We start from the raw sequence: 24,610 nt of genomic DNA on the forward strand, positions 1-24,610 counted from the left end.
CCAGTGGCAATAATTTCAATAATCTAATTTCCCTTGGGCCACAGCACTTCCATAAGTTGGAAGAGCAAGAATGTAATTTTCTCAGCCAATCCAGATATTTCTAGTTGTTACTCAGAACCTTTCCAAGAAAAATCACAGCAGATCTCAAAATTTATCAAAAAGATAATTCAACTCAAAAGTATCAATTTTCAAACAAATTTATCTCCTGCATCTCTATCAGAAATTTATTTGCCTTTTTCATATGCCAAACAATAATCGCAAATCGCAATCTGCATCTTATTATTAGACGGTTTTTAGCTGCCTCAGAAAAATATTTCTCTTGGTAGTTTTCATCATGTGTCAAACATGAATCAAGTCTGCATCATATTATAATTTAGATAGTTTTACCCTGCCTGGAGCAATTTGTGCGAACAGAAATTTCATCAAATTTAAACTTTGGCAAGGCAGATAAACAAAATCAAACATGTATACAACAAGTAACTTCAAGACTTCAAGTGCAGTGCAAAGACAATAACATTCAGTATAAATGGGAAATTACTTCGAAGGAAATATGTTCATTAACTTTCAAGCATTGAAAGATTCGAAAGAAAGCTAGACAACCAATATGGGTGAGTTCTCTTTCATGGGGCAAGCAAGGTTATTAGAATCTAGATATTGTAGGGAATACCAAAACAGATGTCTAACATTAATTTCTAGTTCACTTAACAATACACTTGGTGATATTAAAAATTTCATGAAGTTCAAATTTGTCACAAAAAGAAAATTGTCCTCCAGACATCATTACAAAATGTTCCACCTTAAATATGTTAGCAAAGCATCCTGCACATAATAAAAGCTGAGGAAAGGCTTAATACCCCTGATGCTGATTTGCTTGCCCTACCCTGCTCACTTCAGCCTATCAACATCATATGACAAAACAAAAACAATGAGATTTTGCATTTAAATTTCGATGTCTAATTGCCTGTTTTATGGACAATTAGAGAAAACAAAATTCAAGTCCATTAAATAAAAATCATAATAAGTGCAGTACTGATAAGTGATAACTAGTCCCGTATCCTTAATTCAACAAACACTGTGGCAATAGAATGAAACCACCAAAAAACAATGAGATTTTGAGTTCAAACCAGATCAGAATGAGAACCATATGACCTGATACAAATCTACCAGAAAACACTCACCTTAATTTGTAAATATCTTGCAAAACCCTTATCATTACCAAAGTAACTTATAACACCCATATTTCCATATTTCTCATCTTCCATGTTAACAACAAACTTTTTTGGGCTCATTGCAAATAACAACCAAATGCCACTTTAGTAATAAAAAAAACAACCAAATGCCACAACCAAGATGAAGAAAGACATTACCTCAAAGGCATCTTTGAGATAGTCCAGCTCCTTGTCAAGGTCATTTATTGCCTGGTTATATGCCTGGGCAGGTGATGAATGACTAGTTGTATGAATCTAAAAAAACAAAAAACCACATAAAATCAGATAAAAACAAACAACAAAAAATTACTAAGTATGATGTTGTAAACATGCATTCTATCCTTCAATATTTCTTCAACAATTAGTGCATCTATCAAGGACCAATAGAAGAAGTAAAGCAGATACTTGCAATGCTGGACCTACATGAGCTGGTACAGTGATCCTTGGACAGCAAAATATAAAAAAAATTTCTAGTTCACAAGGGAAGAAAATTATGGTTCTTACTCTAACAACAATCTTGTACTGTAAAGGGTGTGGAAGCTTGTAGCCGGCAAAAAGAATATTTGGGTCCCTGTGCAACTGCCTGAAATGATTGGAACTATGTAAGAATTCACAAATGACATTAATAATTTTTTGTCATATATTTTTAAGGTGAATAACTCCAAATATCCCTACATGCAATTCCAAATAACCTACCTCGAGCAACTGATAGTCTGATACCAATAATGACACATACAATTAATGGTTCTAATTATTTATATTGAGAACATAAAATGCCTTTGTTCTCTACATATTATGCAGTGCATATCTTGAAATAAAAGTAAAAGGGGGTAAGAAGGAGCAAATACATGCGAACAATGTTCCCAATGGTGTGGTCTTCACGCTCAACAGTAAAGGAGGCTGCATTAACTATCTTTGTGTCCCTCTCATACGAAACCCTGTTTCCATTACAATGAAACGTCTATTAGCATAGATAAAATGAAAGACATAAAACCTAGAGCTACATTATCTGCAGTGAAAACAACCAATTTGACTGTCCTTGTAGAAACTTTCACATGGTAATATACTGGTAAAGTGCCATTTGGTACACTTACGAGCAGCAGTATTAGTATGGAAGACTGAAGAGTGAAAAGCTTAAAAGTAGAAAACTGAAAGTTACTTTTCGTGCCAAGGGCCACAATTTCAGCAGTGAAAGGACCGATTTGGTTATCCTTGTAGCAATTTCAGTTTAATGTGGTAGTATACCTGTAAAGTACCAGTTGGTACCCCTACCAGTGCCAGTAAGAAAAAAGTTAAGAGGAGGAAACTGAGAGTTACTTTTTAGTGCCTTCTGGCACGACAAATCTCTCATAACGATCTGGGGCATTCATTGCTCACTCTTTTCTAAATCTGCAATTGCAATATAAGATCAACAAAGGCAGCACCTTTCCGCATATAGCACAATATTGGCTATCTAAATAGTGTTTGTTTGTTTTTTTATTTTTTATTTTTTATTTTTTATTTTTAATGGTTATCCAAAGAGTAAGAATAAAAATAATAATCGATGTAAAGGAGAAAATAAACATTCGACTAGAGAAGCCTTGTTTACAAATTTCAACCCTGTTTCCACATTAGATGAAAAAAACCCTAGCAACAAACGAGACCTAAGGTCAGGAATTTCAACAAGAGCGATGCCCTAGACACCGAAAGAGAGGAACCGATTGAGAGAGAGAGAGAGAGAGAGAGAGAGAGAGAGAGACGCATACCGGCGTTGGAGACGAAATGAGGCAGAGAAGATGGGTTCCGTGGAGGTTTTGTTCGCTCCACCCTCCCGTGCTTGAAGAAACCCTGGCGGACTGGTGGGGACTGTGTAACAGTGGAAGCCTGAAATTATATTTGCAAATAACATTTAGCATTTTGTCATATTTGTGAGTTGCGAGTACACGATGATTTTAATTGAGAAGTTCCAACTTCCAATACCTTCATTCATTTTTTTCAAGTTTATAATGTGTTTTTATTTTCAAAATTTAATAATTTCAAATTTTGAAATTTAATATCTAAAATAAAATAGTTAGATATGATCTAAATTATTTTTTCTCTATGTATGTATAAAGAATTATGAATATTATAACTTTATTTTTATTGATATCAAAAATTTGTAAAAATATATTAATATGAATAATTTCTTGATGTTAATCTTTTAATTTATTGATCTATATAAAATAATATCCAAAAAATAATTATTTTTATATGCATGTAGATAAAATAATGTAGATCAGATTTAACAGTTACATCTCGACATACAAATTTTAAAATTTTTGTTATTAGAAAACTAAAAAAATAGAAGAACGATGGATACACATAAATTTATGTAGACATTATAACCCTCCTCATTATTATTTTTAGACCTAATTTATATTTGCATATAACATTCATCATATTTTTCCTATTTGCGAATCTAAGGCAATTATTATATGTAGACCTAAATTACATTTGCAAATAACATTCAGCATTTTGTCATTTTGGCAAACGTAAAACAATTATTAATTTTAGATGATTCATTCTTCTAAGCAAGAATTGCCAATTATCAAGACGAATTGGTCCAGAGATGGGGCTCGACTAGTAGCTAAACGACAAAAAGCGCTTATGACATGTTACTGTTAAGTGGTAAGGTGATATTGGACTTTCACAAGCTGTGGGATGCTAAATGTGGTGACGTGGTTGAAATTGCAAGTTGCACTTGTGAAAGTCCCATATTTCTAAGCTAGGAGAGGTGCATGGCTGCATGTGCACTTGCAAGTTGCCTCTGCCGGTCTAAAATCCATAGATAAATGAAATTTAAAAGCAAATTTGGAGGTTTTTTTGCCGTCTAAATGAATCTTAAATCAGAAATGAGATTACGAAACTTGCAAAGAACTCTGTGATAATGGCATAAAAAGGGAACTCTGTAGATAACATATTTTACAACTATTGTATCTTATAGGTGCTTTTGGAATGCACATTTACTTGTGTGATTATATCATTTTCACACAGGACGCGTGGATAACTAAACAAATTCTGTCAGTGACAGCAGTCCGCTTATTCGGGAATTTCAATATAGCTTTGAAAAAAATAGGCTCGATGTGCAAGTGCGACATTGATTTGTCATTTTGATTTCCTTAATTTCCTTGAAAAACAGTTTCTAAGGTTCTTTATAATTCCTTAATACATAAAATAAAAACCTCTGCATGGAAGGATTATTAATCTTGTAACACGAATTCACCGGCTGTAATAACTTCAAATCGGAACTTTAATTTTAAATACTACTAGAAATAAAATTTTAAAAAATGAGGCTTTTCCCACCAAAAAAAATGATCTATGGTTTCTTCGCCTCTGTAAACAAGCACTTCAGCTTCTCTTCTACCGGGCATAATCCCAATGTGCTCTCCAAACAATAGAAGGTGATAAAAGCCGCTCGATTGACCATCCACATGATTGAAGCTATCAATTGCAAAAGTAAAACAGTAAATAAATGATACATAGAAAACAAAAGATAAAATATAATGAAATATAGAGAGTTTTAAAGATAACTACAATTTCAGAAAAACAATTGTGACTATTTCTAGAGTTAGGAAGGTCGGCAGACCATGTTAAAACTTGGTAAATATTTTTTTATTCAATATATATGTTAGTGGAATTTCCACTAACCCTAAAAAAAAGGCCCATTGTGTAAAGCATAATGTTATCTGTTGAAAAATAGAACTACTTTTCTAGTATTGGGTTTTCATGGCTGAAAATATAAACTAGGAAGTGAAATTGAACCTTAGAGATGAAAATAGGATAGTTTTCATCCATCCATTTGTGGCGATCTGTCTGTTTATATTTGATTTTCTCTCTGAAACCAAGTAAAAGTAGTGCATGGAAAAATGCCATCAAGATATCAAGGTTGGTGGCATGCTTATGAACAAATACTACAATATCATCCCTTTTCTCCAATAAGAGATACTGAGCTGCATTTATCAATTAAAAATAGTTTATCAGAATACCAAAATAAGATTTTCATAATTTAGTATTGACAAGAAAACGTATGGGAAATTGTTACCAGATTTGTAATGGGATCGTGCTGATTTTGAAAGCTCCAGTCTGAAAAGCAAAATACAAAACTGGAGATTGTAAAAGAATTAAAAAAATAATAATGAAAAGGTCAATGAGTCCCTGCACTAATTATAATGAGAGAAAGCTCACATCTCAGAATGTCTGAGGCTAGAAGCTTTAGAACCTAATTTTACATGCTCATATAATAACTTGGTATTTGTCAATCTCCGCCAACTTGCCCAAAAGGGGAGAATGTGCTCCATTTTTGAAACCTGCTGAGGTGTCAGAACTGAACAAAAAAAAGTAATTCATTCAGAAAGACTTGACATTGACAAAACAATAAAAGGGCTGCAAGTATGATTGAAAATCACCTTCCCCACTTTCAAGGAAATGCTTTAGCAAGATAGAGCTTCTTTCACAATTTAATGTGGTTAGTGAAAGGCATTGCACCGCCTTATAGTTTGCTGAATTTCATATTAAGCAAAAAAACAAATGAAAGAAGATTACGAGATCATAAAAGGACTTATTAATCATTAACATTACTAAAAGCTACGAGTGTGCTCCCAAGGGGTGAATAGGGAGGAAGGAAAAGGAAGGGAAGGCACAAAAAAATTTCACCTTGCTCCTGGGTTCTAATTTCACAATGTGAATGGAGGGAAATGGAGGGAATCCTTCCATTCATTTCTTCAAAATGTATTCCCTCCCAATTTGAGGTGTAACAAAGTTCACCTCCTTATTCTCTTTCCTTTCCTTCCCTTCCCTTTCAAACTCAGGAGCAGACTGGAAGAGAAAAAAAAAACAAGAGGAAAGCAATACAGTGTATATTACTATAGGCATTGCCCGGCACCAATAATCTGTACAGAAGCTATTATGGATAGAAAGTAACTCACCATAGAGGTGAAACATGGTAAGAGAGAGAAACGATAACCAGATGACCAGTGCATAACCCCTCGTGATGTGAGCTAAGAACATACCAATTACCATACCAGTCATTGTAGCAAGCGTCTCTTGACTACCCTCCTACCAATTATAGATATTTGAGAGAAGTTAAGAATAAGTCAATTACATATAATAAATATCATGCATACTCACACAAGACAAACGAAGTATCACCTATATGATACAGAGCACAGCAATAAATCCTCCATACTCCTACCTAACTCCTAAGTATTGATCATTACGCAATCTAATTAAGGTATTGCACAGTTTTCAAAACCAAAAAAAAAAATTGTCCTAAATGATTTTAGATAATATTGGGGCACAAGATGCTCCCAAGAACATTGGGTATATGTATTTTTTTGGTTTATTGGAGACAAGATGTATATTCCTAAAAATGCAGTTCTGTCTATCAAAAATGACTACCTTAGCAGATATATCAGCTGCATTTTTTGCAAGGGCAAAATGCTGAGTCAGTGCTGCCCTGGTGGCCCCACTAGCAACTCCAGCTAAAACAAGGAACAATATAAAAAAGGTATTTTGGGAGTTCGGAAAACAAAAATAATTCAGCAAAAAAAAGTGACTTGTAAATTGAATTATTTTTTAAATGAGATATAATACTAAACTTACTAAATGATCTAGATATACTGCCTAGGCATACAATTAGTATGAATGCCGAAGGAAATAAAGGGCTTAAAAGATCCAGTAGCATCCCTGCACGAAATATGTTAAACAGGTAAACAGTTGAATTTAGAATTTCGAAATCACCAACTAATAATTCTCTAAGGGAAAGCATATAACCATTAAAAAACAAATGATACTCATAAATTATTAGATCACAGAGCATCCTAATAAAGAAGAAAAAATTGCTAAATAACTGTGCAAGTAGTAAGCTCTCACCAAGGTCATTCATAAAATCTGCCACTAGTCGCCACATTTTTGCATTGCTGTCCAGATTCGATCCCTTGGATGGCAAAGGAAGATCTAGTATTATTATTTCATCTTAGTTCAAATTAAGCAAATAACAGATAATAATTTGTGGTATTTATGCAATATTGAGTATACCTGATAAAAAGTGAACAAGATTCCTCCAAGCATACCAGTAAAATCTCGCAAAAACCACTGTCAGTAATAAACATACCAGTAACCAGAAAGGAAGAAAAAGGTGGTGATTTTGAAAATACTTCATGGTATTTGATTTAACAATCTAAAGCTTAGAGTATATTAAAATAACTGACCCGATCGCCAAAAATAAAGGTGCATGGCACCTGAAAAGAAATACTTGGTCAAAGGAAAAAAAATACCTGAAAAGTAGCACCTATGACTGTAGCTGTGGTCTCACCAACTCCTATTGCACTCAACAGGGCCTAATCCATTTTTCAAGGATAAATTCATTTGTACAAAAAGCAGTCAACTCCTTCAATGTTCTAAGGAGAGACAAAAATTGTTTAGAAATGTTTATTAACTAGAAACCTCACTTGAGTAGATAACATGCAACGAATATATGTTGAGAGCCCCTGACCCAAAAAAAAAAAAAAATCAGTTAATCTTACAAAATAATAGGGATTATATATTTTGAAGATGATAGAATTACCTGAAGTGTGTCCCAGATCTGGAAAGGCACGTAGTCTGGAGTAACACTGCTTGGGAACCCCTGTTAAGTTAATTTACCCAAATCATCATTTCAACATAGAAGGTATCAAGTTTAATTTCAGTTTATCTTTCTAAAGTACTGTTTAAATTCAGATTGAATTGCCTCGGGGACAAATGCGCCCAATATTGAGCTCCATAGTTGACCCCATCTAGTTCCAAACCTAAGAAGAAAGAAAATTGATTCATCTCAACAGAGGAAATAATTCTTGAAGATAAATATGATAGTTTTACAGGGGTGCGTATGTAAAAGAAAAAAAGAGAGGAGAGGAGAGAGCACCTAGTGAAGGCGAGAGAGGAGGATGTTGCGGTGAGGATGGCCGTGCGGGAGAGTTTTGTGCCAGAAGATCCTCTCCATTCCTCGATCGTAAAGGACGACGAAAGCCCATCGGTTTCGCTGCCTTCAAGCTGCATCGAGGGGGCGACTCAGGTCAACACTGGCGAAGAGCGAAGAGGAACTGGAGAAAAACCAAATCATCAGTACTCAGTAGTGACTAGAGTCCATATCCTCTCTAGTCTGAATAGGAGGCGGTCCGATGCCCGGCCAAACCCGTTCGATCAGCATCGAGATTCACTTAGGCAGCTTCGATGCGGATCAAATGCTCACAAATCTTAATGTACATCGAACAGTTCGTACGAACGTTCGGACCGCCCCCTTCTCAAGACCCTGGTAATGGAAGAGTTAATTTGGTCAGTATCTCAACCGCTTATCAAATCTAAAGGTTGAAAATTACCATCCGGACTGCCCGAGATGGAAACATCTGACCAGCCTGACCGATATTTATTTAATAGACAGAAGTCACAGAACCATCGCACTCTACTCATTTTAACATCCCGCTATTTCTCTCCTTTTGCCCTTCTTTTTTTTGAAAGCCTGATAGGGGTTACAATCGTTTAAATTACATCATGAAAATTACAACAAAATTACAACATCTTAAACAAAGCAATCTATACATCATCCAAATCTCCTATAATTCACTTAACAGTATTGGATCCAGAGCTTGAAATCTCTCCATGCCTGATTTGCTACAACTTTCGGATCAGTCTCTCTACCTTCAAAAATTACACTGTTTCTATTCTTCCAAATATACCAGCAACCTGCAAAGAAGAAAACAGCCCATTTGCTTGCCAATCCCTGACCTCTGCATGATTTTTTGGAGTTGATAAGCATGTTTGCAACTGAATCACCATTATAAATTGTGAACCCTGTCAACCAACAGAGATGCATCCAAAAAATTCTTGCAAACCGGCAATGGAAAAAAAGGTGTAAAGAAGTTTCTAGGGGACAAGAATGACATACTGCACAATTGAGTTCACAATTGAAACCTCTTCTAGCCATTGTCTCATGAGTGAGTAATTTATCCCTTAGACATAAATAGGTGAAAATCCGCACAGTTGGCGGCATTTTTAGCTTCCAAGTGAAATCAAACTTGCACCTTGTTTTCCCTCCAGACACCATATTTTCATAGAAGGATTTTGCCGAATATTCATGGTTGCTATTCCATTTCCAAATCAGCAAATCATCTGACTCATTATCAAGAATAATGTTATCTTGTAATCCATTTTGTACAGCCATTCTCAATGACCACCTCCTGTTTGCTGGTACCGGATTATCCATAGCTGCCATATTGGATTTGACCATGAATCAAACCATTATGAGATCATATCCCCTGTACCGATCTGCCATTCTGTGCTCCAATCAAATAGCGGTCTAATTTTGAGAAGCTGCATCCAAAAGAAGGAACCATTTTGCATCCAAATTCTATGTTGCAGCTTACTCGTAGTTGATCTTAGAGTGGTTGCAGTTTGAGTCCACAAAGAATTAGGGTACCGGTATAGTCTCCACCACCATCGTAGCAGTAAGGAGTAATTTCTAATCAGTAGGTTTGTCATGCCCATTCCTCCATTTGTTTCCTTTTGCCCTTCTTCTCTTGCATCTCGACCATCTCTAATTAGTTACTCTCTCTTAAAAACAACGTTTCTTGCTCGTTAAAATTGCTTCTGGAGAAAGCCTCTCTTCATTTTTATCAATTTCATAGAGGTTTAATTAAGAATTTTACATTATTAAATTAAAAATTCAACATGGAATTTATGTTTTTGTATTATAATAGTAAATAATTAACATTATAATCTAATTAACTTCAAATGTAAATCCAATTAATTAGATGGATCCACAATTAGGAGTGAAACAGATCGAATAGTGGTAAAACCATATCCAATATATCAAATAGTGGTAAATCCAATCAATTATATGTTTTATTTTTCAAATACAGATACAGATCAGATACATAAATAATATTTTTTTTATAATATATATTAAATTATACAGTATATATCTACTATTCGGATACAAATAATTAAATTTAAAACTATATATGTATTCGTATCCGTATGGAAAATATCACATATTTAATTTTCGAATACAGATTTGACCACAATTTTCGAATACTGAAGTGTGTTGCAAAACATCAGAATTTTTATTTCCGTATTATCTTTCTTTGTTTTAGTAAATGAAAAGGCTCAGGCTCCACAAAAAATTCTTGTTTGTATTGTATATTTTTCAGCCAGTAAACTATTTAAAATAATATACCTTACGTTGTTCTAAGATAATATCATCCCATGTCTCTTTTTTAGTGTAAAACAAGGGTAGGCATCAAATGCCTCACGTCTCTTTTTTATTGTAAAACAAGGCTAGAGTTTAAATGCCTCATATCTGTTATATCTTATTCAGTCATTATATCTTCCACATTCTTATTCCATCTTCAAATTTAAATAGTCAATTCAAACCGCTTAACAATTCAACATGATTTTCATATTAAAATGTACTTGAAAACCAAATTTAATATATTTTTAATAAGTACAAAATCATTGTTTTTGAATGGTCCATAATCTTCAAAAACTAATTATCTTGTACCTATCTAAAAAAATAATAAATATTTTTCTAAAAAACTATAAATTTTGGTATTCTAATATACATATCATGTTAACTGATTTGAATCAACAGTTTGAATTTGAAAAACGGAGCTAAAAACATGAGACACAAATAAAACATGAAAGACATTGGACATTTGAACCATACTCGTCAAACAAATAAAACATGGTTCCATATTAAAGTGTACTTGAAAACCAAATTTAATATATTTTTTAATAGGTACAAAATCATTGTCTTTGAATGGTCCAAAATCTTCAAAAACTAATGATCTTGTACTATCTAAAAAAATAGTAAATATTTTTCTAAAAAAATATAAAATTTGGTATTCTAACATAGAGATCATGTTAAGTGATTTGAATCAACACTTTGAACTTGAAACCGGAGATAAAAACATGAGACACAAATAAGACATAAAAGACATGAGGCATTTGAACCATACTCGTCAAACAAATACAAGTGTGACAACTTTTGAAATTTCTTTTTCTACTTTCCACTGTATTCGGTACTCAAAAATGTATAATAGATCAACGAATAGTTGATCTCCCATATGCCGTATGCCCATCCCACTATGTCAAGGAAATTTACAATGAAATCTAATAGAAATTTGAGATTGAAAAGTTTTGCCAGTGAACCTTCAAAGTAGCCATGTATTACTGATTTCTGTAAAAGTATAACCCTATAATAGGTATAGATTCCAAATCTAATATTTAGTGGATTGAAGTAATAGTTTCAAAACCCCCTAAACAACATACTCATGCTATATTTAGTTTAGTAATCCCACCAAGGGGACGCTGCAACAATGGAAATTTACATGATAAAAGTGACCATGTGAGCGTAGTATATGCAAGAGAGAAAAACTTAAGAAACTTCTCGAACTTTGGAGCTTGGGTCCATGGAGAGGCCCGCGACTCCACCAACTGGGGACTCCAGTTTTTTATTGAAATGGTCCCGCAGGAACTCAACTGCCATAAAAGTGAAAGCCGAAGCTGGTATGTACCATATAATTCTCGGTACGCTACCTCTGAACAAGCCATGCATTCCCTCATCTGCCCAAATTTTCGTAAAAGCATCAAGCCACCCTTTGTACCTGACAAAATCAGTAAATGTTAGAGAATGTAGAATTTCAGTGCACGAAAAAAAAAATACATACGCCAAATACTCTTTTTCTTTCTTGCAAATAACAACCAACAGTTCACATGTTTATTAAATCCAAATTGCTTTGCATGTTAACACCACCTATTGGTTTTTGCTAGAGAAAGAGGTGCCTTGCTAGTTGTTGAAAAGATATGCCCTTATCCTTAGGCTGTGCTCCAGAGGGGTTAGAAACCCCTTCATTAAAGGGAAGGAAGGGGAGCGAAAGAGAAGAGAAGAGGAATGCGGGCTGCCCACGCCGTTCACTCGCTCCAGAAGAACAAAATCGGAGAGGGAAAGGAGGGGAGACGCTACTGTAGTGAGGGTAACGCTCTATACAAATCTTTCAAATTTGTACCTCCCAAATCGGGGTGTACAAATTACTGTAGCGAGGGGAACCATGGCTGCCTCCTTCCTTCCTCTTCCTTCCCATTCCTCTCCATGTGAATTTTGTGAAGCACAGCCTTAGTGAGCTTCATTTTTTTTCTCTTTCAGCCATAATTGATAAGCATGCAAGCCAACTTCTATATCAATTCCAACTTTGCATGAAATGGTTGTGAAAGAACTTTATTTTGAAATTACCATAAGAAATTGATTTAGTTTGAAACAAAATTATGCATGTCTCATTTGCAAGTGTTGTGACATATAATAGTGCAATTTGCAAATGACTCTCAAAATAACAAATGCAGCATATTATCAATTGAGCACAACTCCAGATTTGAATTGCAAAAGAAAAGAGTATCAACAAAAATTTTGATCGCACCTTAACAAAACTAACAAGGAGCATGCGAATACATAAGATTACTAAAATTTTATAGTTTAACAAAATACCTAATGGTGGATCCCTGTACTTGCAATCTCGTCTTTATCACATCCAAAGGTGTGGTAAGATATGCACTTAAACCTGAAAAACAATCACAGCCATCATATGAAATAAAAGAAAAAACATGAAATTCCACATGCAAAGGAAAATATTATATAGTTCCCATCATGCAGACAACATTTTAAAATGAAGCAAGAGAAAAGAAAAAAGTATATTACCCCCAGCTAATCCTCCTAAAACAAGCCCCTCAAATGTGCTACTAACACGAAAATCACTATTCCTAAAATATCTTTTCCTCCCATTCTCGGTCAGATCTTTCAATGCTTCATAAAATGTAACCTGAAATAGGAACAAATCATTGCATCAGAACAAGATAAGTTCTCCGAAGTGGAGGTAACCCACCAAATTGGCATTGTACCAGTAACATGAGGCACACAAATCCAAAAGCATAACACCGTCGCAAGGGAACTAACCATGAGGCCAGCAAAAGGCACATCCCTTGCTAATGTAGACCAAAAACTGCACAAGCATGAAAACCAACTCCAATTCAATTTAGAATTCTTTGTTTCTCACTTACAAAATCTTTGAAAGAAATGGACATCAGAAGAAGAAGGAAAAAAGATCTCCTTGAACAGAACAAAAGAAAGCTGGTGAAATGCACTAAATTTCAATCAGTCGAGGGGCTTGTATAGAGAATAAGAACTGTTGAAATTTGTTTAATTCATGTTCAATTGCACTTCCATAAATTGGTTGTTGATAAACTCAGGCGAACTTTCATTTGTGCTGCCGTAAGATCTCAAAACATCATTGCATTATGCAAATCAAGAAATATAATGGATAGACCCACCAAATCACCAAAACATCTCATATGCCCCTGTAGAACTAGAATATGTGTACCATTTCTTGACCACCAAATTCTGCTATTTTAACAAATATCAAAATTACTGTACATAGGTCATACAGATTGGTACTTGGTTTAACATTCCACATAATTGTTGGGCTTATTTAGACAATAATGGCAATTAAAATCAAGTCAAAAAATGTCCAAAAATGGAAACAAAATTGTAGATATGTTTTTAACCTTAAAGATTGGTCAGGTACCAAATTCATGCAATTTGAGTGTCACTTTAAATTTCTTTTTATTGATGGTTGAGTGTCACTTTATATTTCATCCAATACAATTGCATATGGACTGTTGTAATTTTTCGAATCATTTGATGAATGGCAAAAGTTGTATAAAGTTCTATCATTTCGAATCATGTTATAATATACATATGGTATGACACATTCCAACAACCAAGCCTTTAGTCCCAAGCAAGTTGGAGTAGGCTAAAAATGAAACTCAACCGGAGTCACAAAGCAAAGGTAGATAGAAATAAAATAATAATAAAAATAACAACAATAGTAATAATACTAATAATAATAATGGTACCAATAATAATAGCGATAATAGTGATAATAATAGAACACATTCCAAATAGAGGAAAAAAACTTAAATATAACCTGCCGCATGTCAAGATTGACAAGTTAATCAATTGTCAATTATCTCAATCCGACAAAATCAATCAAATATTGATGGAATAGTGCCAGGAGGTGCATCTGTGATATTTTAATGGCTTTGCAGGATCACCCACCATATCTTAGGAATATGATATTTTGCAGGGTGACAAATGAGGCCTTAAATTTTACAAAACAACAGAAATGAACATTTCCAAATGGCTCTCTTAATTTAATATAAAGAAGAAAAGTGTTTCTGAACTTTGGATTTGCACCTTTTTACTTTTGCATTCTTATAACATCATTTGTACTTGAACTTTTAGAATTGACCATTTTCAAATAAATTTATGCACTGACTTACCCAGCATACAAGCCCCTGAGACCATGTTCCTTTAAAATTGAATGGACAGCTTGGAACATTCCAGAATAGTATCCACGCTGCGGCCCACAATTAGTCATTGCATTTTGCATATTTGTAGCAGAAATCCAGGAACCTCTTGTACCTTGCACTTGCATGCGTTGCTTGATCACTTCACATGGCACATACACAAAGGACCCCAATGTATCTCCTACAAAGAAAAAAAAATAAGAATATTTCATCATATCAAATGTATCATTATAATAGATGTGCTTTAAATTTTAGTTTTAGCAAGAATATATCCAATAATGGTCAATTCTTAAATTAACATCCGACGTTGATCAAGACAAATTATTGTAAAAAGTCAGATGAAAATAATTTGGTGTCAATGAAATTAAGGTAATCCATTTTGCGTAATCAATAAAGCAAAAAGATCACCAATTTAAGCAACCATAGCAAAGTGAAGTTTAAAAGTAACATTGACACGCCAAATGATACATTAAGGTTTAATATAAGATATTAAAGGTCAGGATTCTTATAGTAATAGTAAAAGTACGAAATACAAACCAATAGCACCAGCAATGAAGTGAGACCAATGGCTGCTTAAGTTGGGATTGACTTCTTCTAACCATGTTTTAGTTGATTCTATCACACCAAAATATGTTGCGCCGGTTGCAAGTGAGCCTGTAACACCTGGTGCAATTCCTCTATAAAATCCTAGAACAACAAAAGATAAGCAAGTATTGAACTCATTGTTTTTCACATTACAAAGATAAAATGAATAATTGCATGCCTAACCTCTCAAACCATCGGATGCCCAAACTGTTCTTACCATCTGAAGTATGGTCTTTTGACCCTGTTCAACCAAATAAATTTAGGTGAAAAAAATTGCACCTTGAAATTCATCTCATGAGAATCCTAGAAAAAAATTGCTTTCTTATCCTTAAGAGAGATGAAACTTTCTTAACCAATACAAAGGTTCAGGGTTCACAGTTTACGAAACACCACTTTACCATTTAATTATTAAGCTACTGACAAGCAGCTGAAATCTCCAATAGTTGCAAAAAATGAGTATTATACCATATGAACAGAACAGTCTTGAAAAGGTAAAGCAGGTTAGCAGAAACTGTTTGTAAAGGTACCAAAATTGCCCCTAAACTAGGTGAAACTTTCAAATTGTAACCCATAACTCTTTCAAATTTGCAAAAATTAAACTAAACACATCACAGATTGAACTAGTTCCAGTAAAAGAACCTACAACTCTTTAATCTGATGAGGATATTCTGCACAATTGATCTTTTTCTTTGGGAGATATTAAATTGCAACGTTACGTAATATTGTTTGAAAGGGCCTACTATTTATCTCTGAAATGGCACAAAAGAGTCAGAAGTTTAACTGAAATATTCCAAAAAGAGTACCAGGAAAAATGAAATGAAACCTTTGGCAAGAAAAGGTATTCAGAAGCCAACAAAAGATTCCCTGAGACATTTGGTAAACATACAGATAGCCCCTAAGACTAGATGACTCAGGTGTACTGTGTACATCAGAGAGACAGACACTTCACCCTTTACCCGGCAACTAAACTAGGTTTCCATAAAACAAAAACAAAAATCAGTACAAACCTGAGTTCCAGTAATGATAGCTTGGCTTTGCATTCTTGTTTTGAGAGTATCAATCGGGTGCAACATGCCTTCTCCGAATGCCCCTGCAATCGCTCCCCAAACAAACTCCCTCCAAACTAAACAGGAGAAATTGTAAATAAATAACAATAGCAACAAAAGGGCTTACATTTCCCCTTTTAAAAGAGTGGGTAAATTACGAAAGATATCTTAAGAGAGATTGTGAGGGAAGAGAGCCGGGGACTTGCCAAAGAAGTTCTCCAATGGTAGAGGTCCAAAACCTCCATTTCGATCTTCGTCTGCTCTGGAAGAAGACCTCATGGATGGAACTCAAACGACGTTGATTGTAGATTCTACGAGTGTTCTCCGAGCTAGGGTTTTGGTTTCAAAGAGAAACCATGGCTATGCGTGTACAGTAAGTAGCGGGGTGCAATTAGAAGAGAGAAGTAGACTGCTTCGAAATAAGGGAAGTAGAGGACACGGCTTCAGGGAAATAAATCTGCTGTGATTCTAAAGGGATCGCAGGACCCTGCTATTCCATATCCATCCATTTATCCATTTAGAGATTCGTGCATAAAAAATAAGTATTATTAAGATTTGTGTATTTCAAAAAGTGAAAGGTTAGATTTGGAATGGCAGGATCCTGCGATCTCTTTAGAATCACAGCAGATTTATTTCCCAGCTTCAGTGGGTTTGTTCGGTCAGATTTGAATCAGGCCGGGTGGCCTCTTATTTGTCTTTTGTTTTCTATCGGGCCTTTGTTAGTTAATATTGAGGTCATTCTTGCAAAATTTGAGATTGAATCCGGACTTCAGACTCAAAATTTGAGTTGCTCTAGGGAATTCGGACCCGTATGACCGGGAGTATAGTCGAATTTCACATTACCGGTCGAGTTGAATGGTGATTAAAATCTGAACCGTTGGTACATAATCTCTAGAAAGGTCAAATCAAGAGAGAAAACAAAGCAAAATTATTTAAAAAAAATCGCTAGAAGGAGGGCTTGAACCTCCGACCTTGTGGTTAACAGCCACACGCTCTAACCAACTGAGCTATTCCAGCTTTGTGATAAACTTAAATAAACATACATCTTAACAATTATATATAATTATTCTCACAATCAAACAATCCAGCTCTTCCAAGGAAAAAAGGAATGCACAGAAACCACAACTCTTGCCTCCCAATATTTGTCGGCCGAAAATATTACAAAAGAATAAAATTAAACAAGAAAATGGGCAACTTATCCTTTCCTCCTCCAAGGAAATTTGAAGGAATGTAATTTAAAACAACAAAATGCTAAAAATGCTCCTTGTGGAATACAAATCTAGTTGCAGTTTTCGCACTCATGCCATGGCATAGCCTCTCTAGTTGTCTCCCCAAAGAACCGGGACCACAATAGAAGACCCCTAAAATCAAAACACAATTATGCGAATTCAAAAATTAATTTAACTAACACGTTGAAAATAATGTGTCATTTTCTTCGTGCAGCGCACAAATTGTAAAATCAAAACAGTGTCGCATATAATTCGTGCACTTCACGAAGCCAAAACTGCTCTTTAAAATCCTCACCCCAAAAAGTTGGGGATCAAAAATTTTAAATAAGTGAATGGAAGCATACTACTAATTAATTTTGTTTTATGTAAAAACAAAAAATAGTTAATTGCTGCTCACCTATTCTCTCCCCACCATGTCTGGTCGCTAAACCAGAGAAAACTCTGTTCCAATTAGGCCTTGCAAATTGTGTTCTCACCTAAATAAAATTCAAATTGAATAAAAAGTGGGGTGAGTTTGTAATTGTGCATTTATTAACAGTTGTTAATCAGAGACCGGAAACAGAGGAAGGGGTAAACCAACTCACAGGAGTTTTTGAGATTATATCCACGCCGTTCTTTATAAAATGAAGGGCTTGGATTGCACTTATCAGCGCTGATCTCTTGTCGCCTTCTTGGAATACGCTGGTGAGGTAGTTGTACATTTCTATTACGCCCTGTAGTATTTTCGACCACACTATATTAGCAAATTCTCTGGGCACCCGTATTATACAAATTACTAAATTATTAAAAGAATATTGTTGACGACTAAATACAATTATAATTATAAGAAACTTGACCACCAAAAAAGCTTCAGCATGATAAGTTAATCCAAACATTAAGGGAGATGTATTTCCCTGCCATAATCTTGTTATCTTGTAACATATTACCTAACCATTTGGTGTTAAAAAAATACAAAAAATAATTAATAATATTGGGAACATGATATTGAGGGAAGCCCAATTTCTTAGCAAACTTTGTGGCGCAATATTTAAATTACGTAAACTTTTAAGGAAACGATTTTGACTGCAAAAGAACTGGCACAAATAGTTAAAATTTGCTGTCAAATACACTTTTTTTGTCAAAATTTCATCTTTACCCAATTTTACCCATGCAGTTACATGCGACTGATTATTGTTTTTATATATTTACAATTTTAGTATCAATTTGACATATTTTGTTCTGATAATATCACCAGATACCAGTTTCAAAAGATAAATAAATAGTTTTATTTTCTTAAAAAAACAAAGATAACTAAGAACCTGATTTTTATCCATGCGTGAGACTTCTTTCATGATATCTCCAAACCACTCAAAGGAACCTTGATCTCTAGTGACCCAATAAAAGTATGCCTTTTGTTTCCTCTTAGCCTTTGCCTTATCTAACTACAGAGGAAAAAAAAACAAATACAAAATTATCCAGGTATATATATATATATAACATGAATATATAGTTGTGTACACAAATTAACTAATCTTCTTTGTTTTTACTTTTTGGAAAAGGAGATGAAAATATCCTTGGAGAAGCATGATTACCTTGTTAGTACCATTAGCTATGTCTTTGAGCACACTAATAAATGGTGTCGCACCTATCCCAAGGCCAATTAACAAGACAACCTCGTACTTAGAATGGTCCTGTGAGGCTGAACCGTAGGGCCCATCTATTGCTATTTTTGGCAAATTGGGTTGAGCAGAGATTAATGCCTGTAGAGACAAATAACAATCATGTATTCTTCATCACAAAAAAATAAATATGCGTTCCAGTTTAAGCCAGCTAACGCTTGAGTCGTCAAACCCGTACCGGGTATTGCATTAGTAATTAGTTAGCAATTAAATCTAGTAACTCTATGGGTCTGATTCTGATATACTAAGAATGAACTGTAAATCCTTATTGCAGATTGTGAGCATTCATCGGTAGTTGAAACAATGCTCGCAATTTTCCTCTTTGTGTTTACTGATATGAGCAATTTCTGATTGAAGTTATGCCGATGATAATTATAGAGAGATACCGGATGCATTGAATTCTTTTTGATATCGGCATGATTCATAGTCTGTGATCGCTGCTCGGCTCAACTCATTTAGCGAACAATTGGTGCTAGCTAAAAACCTATTAAACAACAAAAGACACTGGTAAGATAAATTTACCTCTTGGAAGATGCTATAAAATTGATAGCTCCAATCGCCAAGAGATCTAACATGCATGCTTAGGTTATCATCATCTGGTGCTGAGGTTAGTGAATATGGATGCCTGGATTTCAACAGTACATGAAAAAAAAAATTAAGGTAACAGAAAATTTAAGGAAACTGAAAATTTCAGTATGCCCCTCAAAGACTTCAAAAATACGTATTTCCCTCTCTAAAGTTCATAATATCATATTTAGTTATTTATCCCTCTTAATTTTAAAAACTAAAAAAATTACTCAATTTATTGCCATCTCTATTAATTACAACTCATTTTAAATTTAAAGTACCCATTTTACTCTTTATTAAAAAAAATTATGTAGTCTGTTTAAAAGAATTGTTAAGCTTCTAATTAGCCAATTGTGAGAGCAAATGATTAATTTTCTTACTTGTGATGTGCACACAAGCGTCTCTTTAGAAAATTGATGGAAGCTGACATTACAATTATAGCTCTTGAAGTACTTAAAATTTAACCAGGTAAAGGTTCATAAATTATACATAGAATAAAAATAAACATTGGCACCTTGTTCTTACCACTCGAACTTTGAGATTTGAGGGCACTGTACAAAAACATACATTCCGCTCCGATATGTGAAACCTGAAGGTTTTTTCATCTTTAGAGAAACAACCTTTCCAGAGTATATTCTTGCCTGATCAGGAAGTAGATCAATAATTTTAGAAAACTTACCAAGTGGTTAAATAAGATTTGTATTGTTCATTAAGATACTCTGCTTTAATTATTTTAGAAGGAGCATACCTTTAGGATTTTGACAGCAACAATTTCTGAACGTATTGATCGAAATATTCGCTCTCCGACATAGATTAGAACAGGTACTGCCAAGTACATCCAAGTCTAAATAAATGAAAGGGAACAAAATAGAGATGTGAAGATTAGTGTAAATGAGTTGTTCAAATTAAAATTTATAGAATAGCACAAATGAAAAGTTTACTAGCAGCTGAGGAAATACCGTCTTCTCGGTGAAGTCTTTCGCTAGAAAGAGAAACATCGAATGGATGATGAGCAGCACATAAACCAAAATAAGCACATGGTGTGAGTACCAAAATGCATTAAACCCCACGAACCGTTGGATTGGTTCCGGGAGAGATTGAGGTTTTCTTCTCGGTATTCTTAAAGCTAGTGAGAATGCTATTAGCATCAGTATCACCATTGCTATCCCGGTCAAGCCCTCGGTGGATGTCAATATGTCAAAATATGAAGGTTGCATGTACCCAAAGTCACACCCGATTGTTTGCCGAAATAGGAATCCGTCTGCTCCTACAATTCGTGGAAAGTCGCATGTCAAATGAACGCCTGCATGTAGGATCACACCGATAATGATTCCTGCAGCAACAAGCTGCACTAGATAGAAAAAAAAATGTTTTTAGATAAAGAATTGAGCAATTAATTGTAGAGGTTCATTTTTTATAAATAGCATATTCTATTATTGACAAATAGTTGAGGCTCAGCTTAATTTTTTTGTTAACAACATACTTCTATTTAAAAAAAGCATAAAAAAAATCCATTTAAATTGTTTTTTTTTTTTAGGGTTAGTGGAAAAATCCATTAAGATGTGTTGATATGTAAAAAAGTATTTACAAGAGTACTACATGAACCAATTGGACTATGCAGCAGTAGTAAACCCCCCCCCCCCAATCACACAGTAGAGAGTTCTGCCAATAAAATAAAAAAAGCCCAATGTCTAACCCTACATCTAACTAAATAGCAACCAATTATGTACATCAATTATGAGTATCAGAAAAAGAATTATGAAAAAGCTATCTGGTATTGCGCATATAGAAGCAACATATACCTTGTGAAAATTGATGGCATCATTGAATGGCACAACAGAGCCAATCGTACGGCTCTTTCGAAGCCATGTCACTGTGTTTCGGCATACTGGTAAGAGAACAAGAGCCATATTTAGCTTAAGCGTCTCGGCCGCCCCTTTAGCGGTGCAGAGGCAGTACCCCATGACTTCAAAGGCCGATCTATGATGGTATTGCACAAATTTCCAGGTGAAGAGACCGATACAAGTTGCAAGCCAGAGCATTACAACCAAGGCTCGCCTCCAATAAGCCCGAAGAACGACAGTTGTTGCAGGAAGGGCTTCGTATGGACGATCATTCGAGGCAAGGATTTCATTTGACCACGTTGTAGCAGGTGGAGAGTGGATTGACTTTCTACTTTGATCATTTATCTGTTGTATTTGTATAAAATATATATCAAGTCAAAAAAAAAAAAAAAATCAATGACTACTGGTGAGAATTTTCTATTGCATGGAGAGGTTGAGAAATTCAACTTGTGTGTTTAAAACTAAAACTAGAACCTTAGAATAATCTTATGCACATGAAATTGCAGATCAAAATTGGTAGCTTCAAGTAATCACTTAAAAAGATGCCAGATATAAAAAAAAATATTATAAAGAGAAAAACAAGAAAAGAACCTGGATTGTTACTTGGTCACTCTGAAGCTCTTCCAGTATCAGACTAACACATTCTTTAGCCTCTTCATGGGTGAATGTCAACTTATTCACAGAAGCACTATACATTATAGCCTAGAAATATAGAGCTACAAATTAAGTTAAAATATACTTAAAATAATCAATGTCAACTTATTCACTTCTGTGTCTGTACCCATTGAGAAATTAAATGAGTTTCACACATTTTCAGTACCGTTTTAGTTTCTCACTAAAATTTGAATTACACAAAAATTTCAATAAGATAATCATTTTCTAAACTCAATTATTAAGTTTGAAAACATTTATATTTTTATAGTTATTTTCTAGTGAAATTTAAGGAACCGAATCGTCTGCCCCCCTGGGGGCAGGAAATTCCTGCCCCCAGAGTCACTGCAGAGTGGGTCCCCGTATAATTCTAAACCCAAAACCACTTTAACCCTAAACCCTTTAACAGTAACCGGGCCCACCCCGCAGTGACTCTGGGGGCAGAAGATCTGGTTCCGAAATTTAAATGGGTTTTTAGCACGTACTTGAATTATTTCCTTTTCTGTGACTCTTTCGCATATCTTCCTCCCACATCTGAGACAAATTAAATTAAATTAAAATCAGCATAGTATACCTCCTTATTGCGGAGAAAGTATGGAAAAAAATAATCATGAATTTTTTAAGGAGTAAAAATCCTGGATTTATATATAAAAAATCTGGATTAATTACGCGTCTAATGAAATTCTAATCTTGGAGTTGGTACTGTCGGATTGTATCATTTCTCCTCTCGTGTCATTAGCTTCCATATTACCTACGTATGTAAGAAAAGTTGTCAAATTATGAATCTTTTTCGCAATGTAAAGTTATAAGCTTAATTTTGTATATATCATGATTCCATTTATATATTTTTTTCAAATAAATTTCTTATATTATTTTCATAAAGTTTATGTGAAACATGCAATTTTACTCATTTTACACAGTAAAATTTTCTTTTGAACGTAAGGATTTTTAGTGCTAAATATTTACTTTTGATGAAGTAATCAGACAAAACAAGGAAAAGAAAATGCAAAAAAAACAAACGAAAAATGCAGAGCTGTGATGCTGTCTGCTTATTTCTTTATTACATGAAAAAAAGGGAAAAGAAACCAGAATTAGATGATTGAAAGGAAGAACAAAAGAACAAATTGAAAAGGAGATGAAAGCAACAACAAGATGAAGACTTACAGATAGTGTTTTCTGAATTGCATGCAAGATCACTTGCTATCTCAACCTCCTTCCATTTTAAATCTCCGTTTGCATCACATTCTATGAACTCCGTCCTCAGAGAAGGAAGAGACAGCAACTTGGCCTCTCCTTTTGCCTCCTTGGGATCTTCTCTTTCCGGCATGTCATTTTGAGAAGTTGCAGTACTACTACCCGTGCAACTGCGCTTACTGCAACCAGTGCAACTCTGGTCGTCATGAAAATTGATATTTATTTCTATGGCAGCTGGAAAGTTTTCAGCCGAGCTCGACGAACAAATGCCGCTTGTTGGTTGGAGTTGTGGTGGATGGCCCATAGAGTGGATCAAAATTTCAGGGTCCTGATCAGAATTAGTTTGAGAGAATTTACAGTCAACAAACTCTTGAAAAGCCACCATGTTTACCAGTAGATTTATATTATTTTAGATGGAACAATATACGAGATATAGTTTTCAAGAGTGCAAAACCAGTGGCATTTTGGTTGGATAATCGCGTAAAGTTAGAGAAGAGAACTTGTATGAGTAAGAAATATATGGGTTTCTTGGAGCAAGCATTTAAACAACTTCTGTTTTCACCTTATTGGTCCACAGGTATATAATGATCCCTGTATCTTTTTTTTTTCTCTAGTGTAGATGGGCTGATGGGCAGGTTGGAAAATTGGTGCAACTCTGTTGATTTGGTGGTTTGGGGAGGCACACGTTAGAGAGAGAGAGAGAGAGAGAATCAGAGGATGTTGGGGGTAGGAATTGACTAATTAAGTTGCTTTTGGTTTTATGATTACTGTAAGAGGTTTAGTTGGGTTGATGCATATTTGTTGTATAGTACACTTTCTTCTTGGTTAATTAATTTATTTATTTTTCGTTCAATCCAGTTAGCTTTCCAATGATTTGAAGTCCTTTTCATAGAATCGTCACTCGTCAATACCCAGCTAAATTCGATATAATTAATAGACGTGTTTAAATTTTAAAGTCATTTGGAGATAGTGGTGTCAATGACCCTCGTTTATCCGTTTACCCTACCCGTATCGTATTCGATAAGACGAGTATGAGTAAAATTTTTTTTTCGTTACTTATTGGGTATGAGTATGGGTAATGATTTTTTTCATTAAATAAATGAATATGGATACGGGTAAAGGTTATTTCGTACCTATTGAGTAACAAGTAATTATATAAAATAAATTATATCATAAGAAGAATATTATGCTAAACATTTTACTTTTTTTATTTTAATG

At 34.5% G+C, this 24,610-nt stretch overlaps 4 protein-coding genes and 1 non-coding gene across 7 annotated transcripts; all 5 read right to left on the minus strand.

Moving 5' to 3' along the window:
• Positions 1-654: 654 nt before the first annotated feature.
• On the minus strand, positions 655-3,076 carry NRPB11 (DNA-directed RNA polymerase, RBP11-like protein). Its single transcript, XM_078308808.1, has 6 exons — positions 2,954-3,076; positions 2,526-2,597; positions 2,057-2,146; positions 1,713-1,791; positions 1,368-1,463; positions 655-895 (listed from the first exon to the last, which is right to left on the minus strand). Exons 2-6 carry the CDS (start codon positions 2,576-2,578, stop codon positions 848-850), a joined length of 366 nt encoding a protein of 121 aa, XP_078164934.1. The 5' UTR covers positions 2,579-2,597; positions 2,954-3,076; the 3' UTR covers positions 655-847.
• Positions 3,077-4,365: 1,289 nt separating this feature from the next.
• Positions 4,366-8,335, minus strand: RUS3 (root UVB sensitive protein (Protein of unknown function, DUF647)). 3 transcript variants are annotated; one of them, XM_078308451.1, is made up of 15 exons: positions 8,128-8,335; positions 7,954-8,011; positions 7,792-7,851; positions 7,676-7,714; positions 7,502-7,564; positions 7,263-7,319; positions 7,098-7,161; positions 6,828-6,911; positions 6,624-6,706; positions 6,152-6,281; positions 5,633-5,725; positions 5,412-5,550; positions 5,269-5,309; positions 4,989-5,176; positions 4,366-4,667 (listed from the first exon to the last, which is right to left on the minus strand). In XM_078308451.1, the coding sequence occupies exons 1-15, from the start codon at positions 8,259-8,261 to the stop codon at positions 4,587-4,589; spliced, it is 1,314 nt and encodes a 437-aa protein (XP_078164577.1). In that variant the 5' UTR covers positions 8,262-8,335; the 3' UTR covers positions 4,366-4,586. The 3 variants fall into 3 exon arrangements, with proteins under 3 accessions (XP_078164577.1, XP_078164576.1, XP_078164578.1); XM_078308450.1 differs by having other exon boundaries at positions 7,671-7,714; positions 7,931-8,011; positions 8,128-8,329; XM_078308452.1 differs by having other exon boundaries at positions 7,671-7,714; positions 8,128-8,326.
• Positions 8,336-11,406: 3,071 nt separating this feature from the next.
• LOC144559240 (uncharacterized) lies at positions 11,407-16,676 on the minus strand. The gene is made up of 9 exons (XM_078308243.1): positions 16,456-16,676; positions 16,211-16,326; positions 15,387-15,444; positions 15,156-15,305; positions 14,592-14,799; positions 13,207-13,252; positions 12,952-13,072; positions 12,742-12,814; positions 11,407-11,866 (listed from the first exon to the last, which is right to left on the minus strand). Exons 1-9 carry the CDS (start codon positions 16,526-16,528, stop codon positions 11,638-11,640), a joined length of 1,074 nt encoding a protein of 357 aa, XP_078164369.1. The 5' UTR covers positions 16,529-16,676; the 3' UTR covers positions 11,407-11,637.
• A 516-nt stretch (positions 16,677-17,192) lies between these two features.
• Positions 17,193-17,266, minus strand: TRNAN-GUU (transfer RNA asparagine (anticodon GUU)). The gene has a single exon. It is a non-coding gene; the product is annotated as a tRNA-Asn (tRNA).
• Positions 17,267-17,308: 42 nt separating this feature from the next.
• Positions 17,309-23,902, minus strand: LOC144559239 (respiratory burst oxidase homolog protein F-like). Its single transcript, XM_078308242.1, has 14 exons — positions 23,363-23,902; positions 22,868-22,949; positions 22,684-22,732; positions 22,139-22,249; positions 21,506-21,892; positions 20,663-21,049; positions 20,452-20,547; positions 20,229-20,344; positions 19,659-19,761; positions 19,050-19,217; positions 18,777-18,899; positions 18,063-18,191; positions 17,876-17,954; positions 17,309-17,610 (listed from the first exon to the last, which is right to left on the minus strand). Exons 1-14 carry the CDS (start codon positions 23,775-23,777, stop codon positions 17,501-17,503), a joined length of 2,355 nt encoding a protein of 784 aa, XP_078164368.1. The 5' UTR covers positions 23,778-23,902; the 3' UTR covers positions 17,309-17,500.
• Between the last annotated feature and the right edge of the window lie 708 nt (positions 23,903-24,610).

Source organism: Carex rostrata, chromosome 9 (genome assembly GCF_964058835.1).
Source record: "Carex rostrata chromosome 9, lpCarRost1.2, whole genome shotgun sequence".
Lineage (NCBI taxonomy): Eukaryota > Viridiplantae > Streptophyta > Magnoliopsida > Poales > Cyperaceae > Carex > Carex rostrata.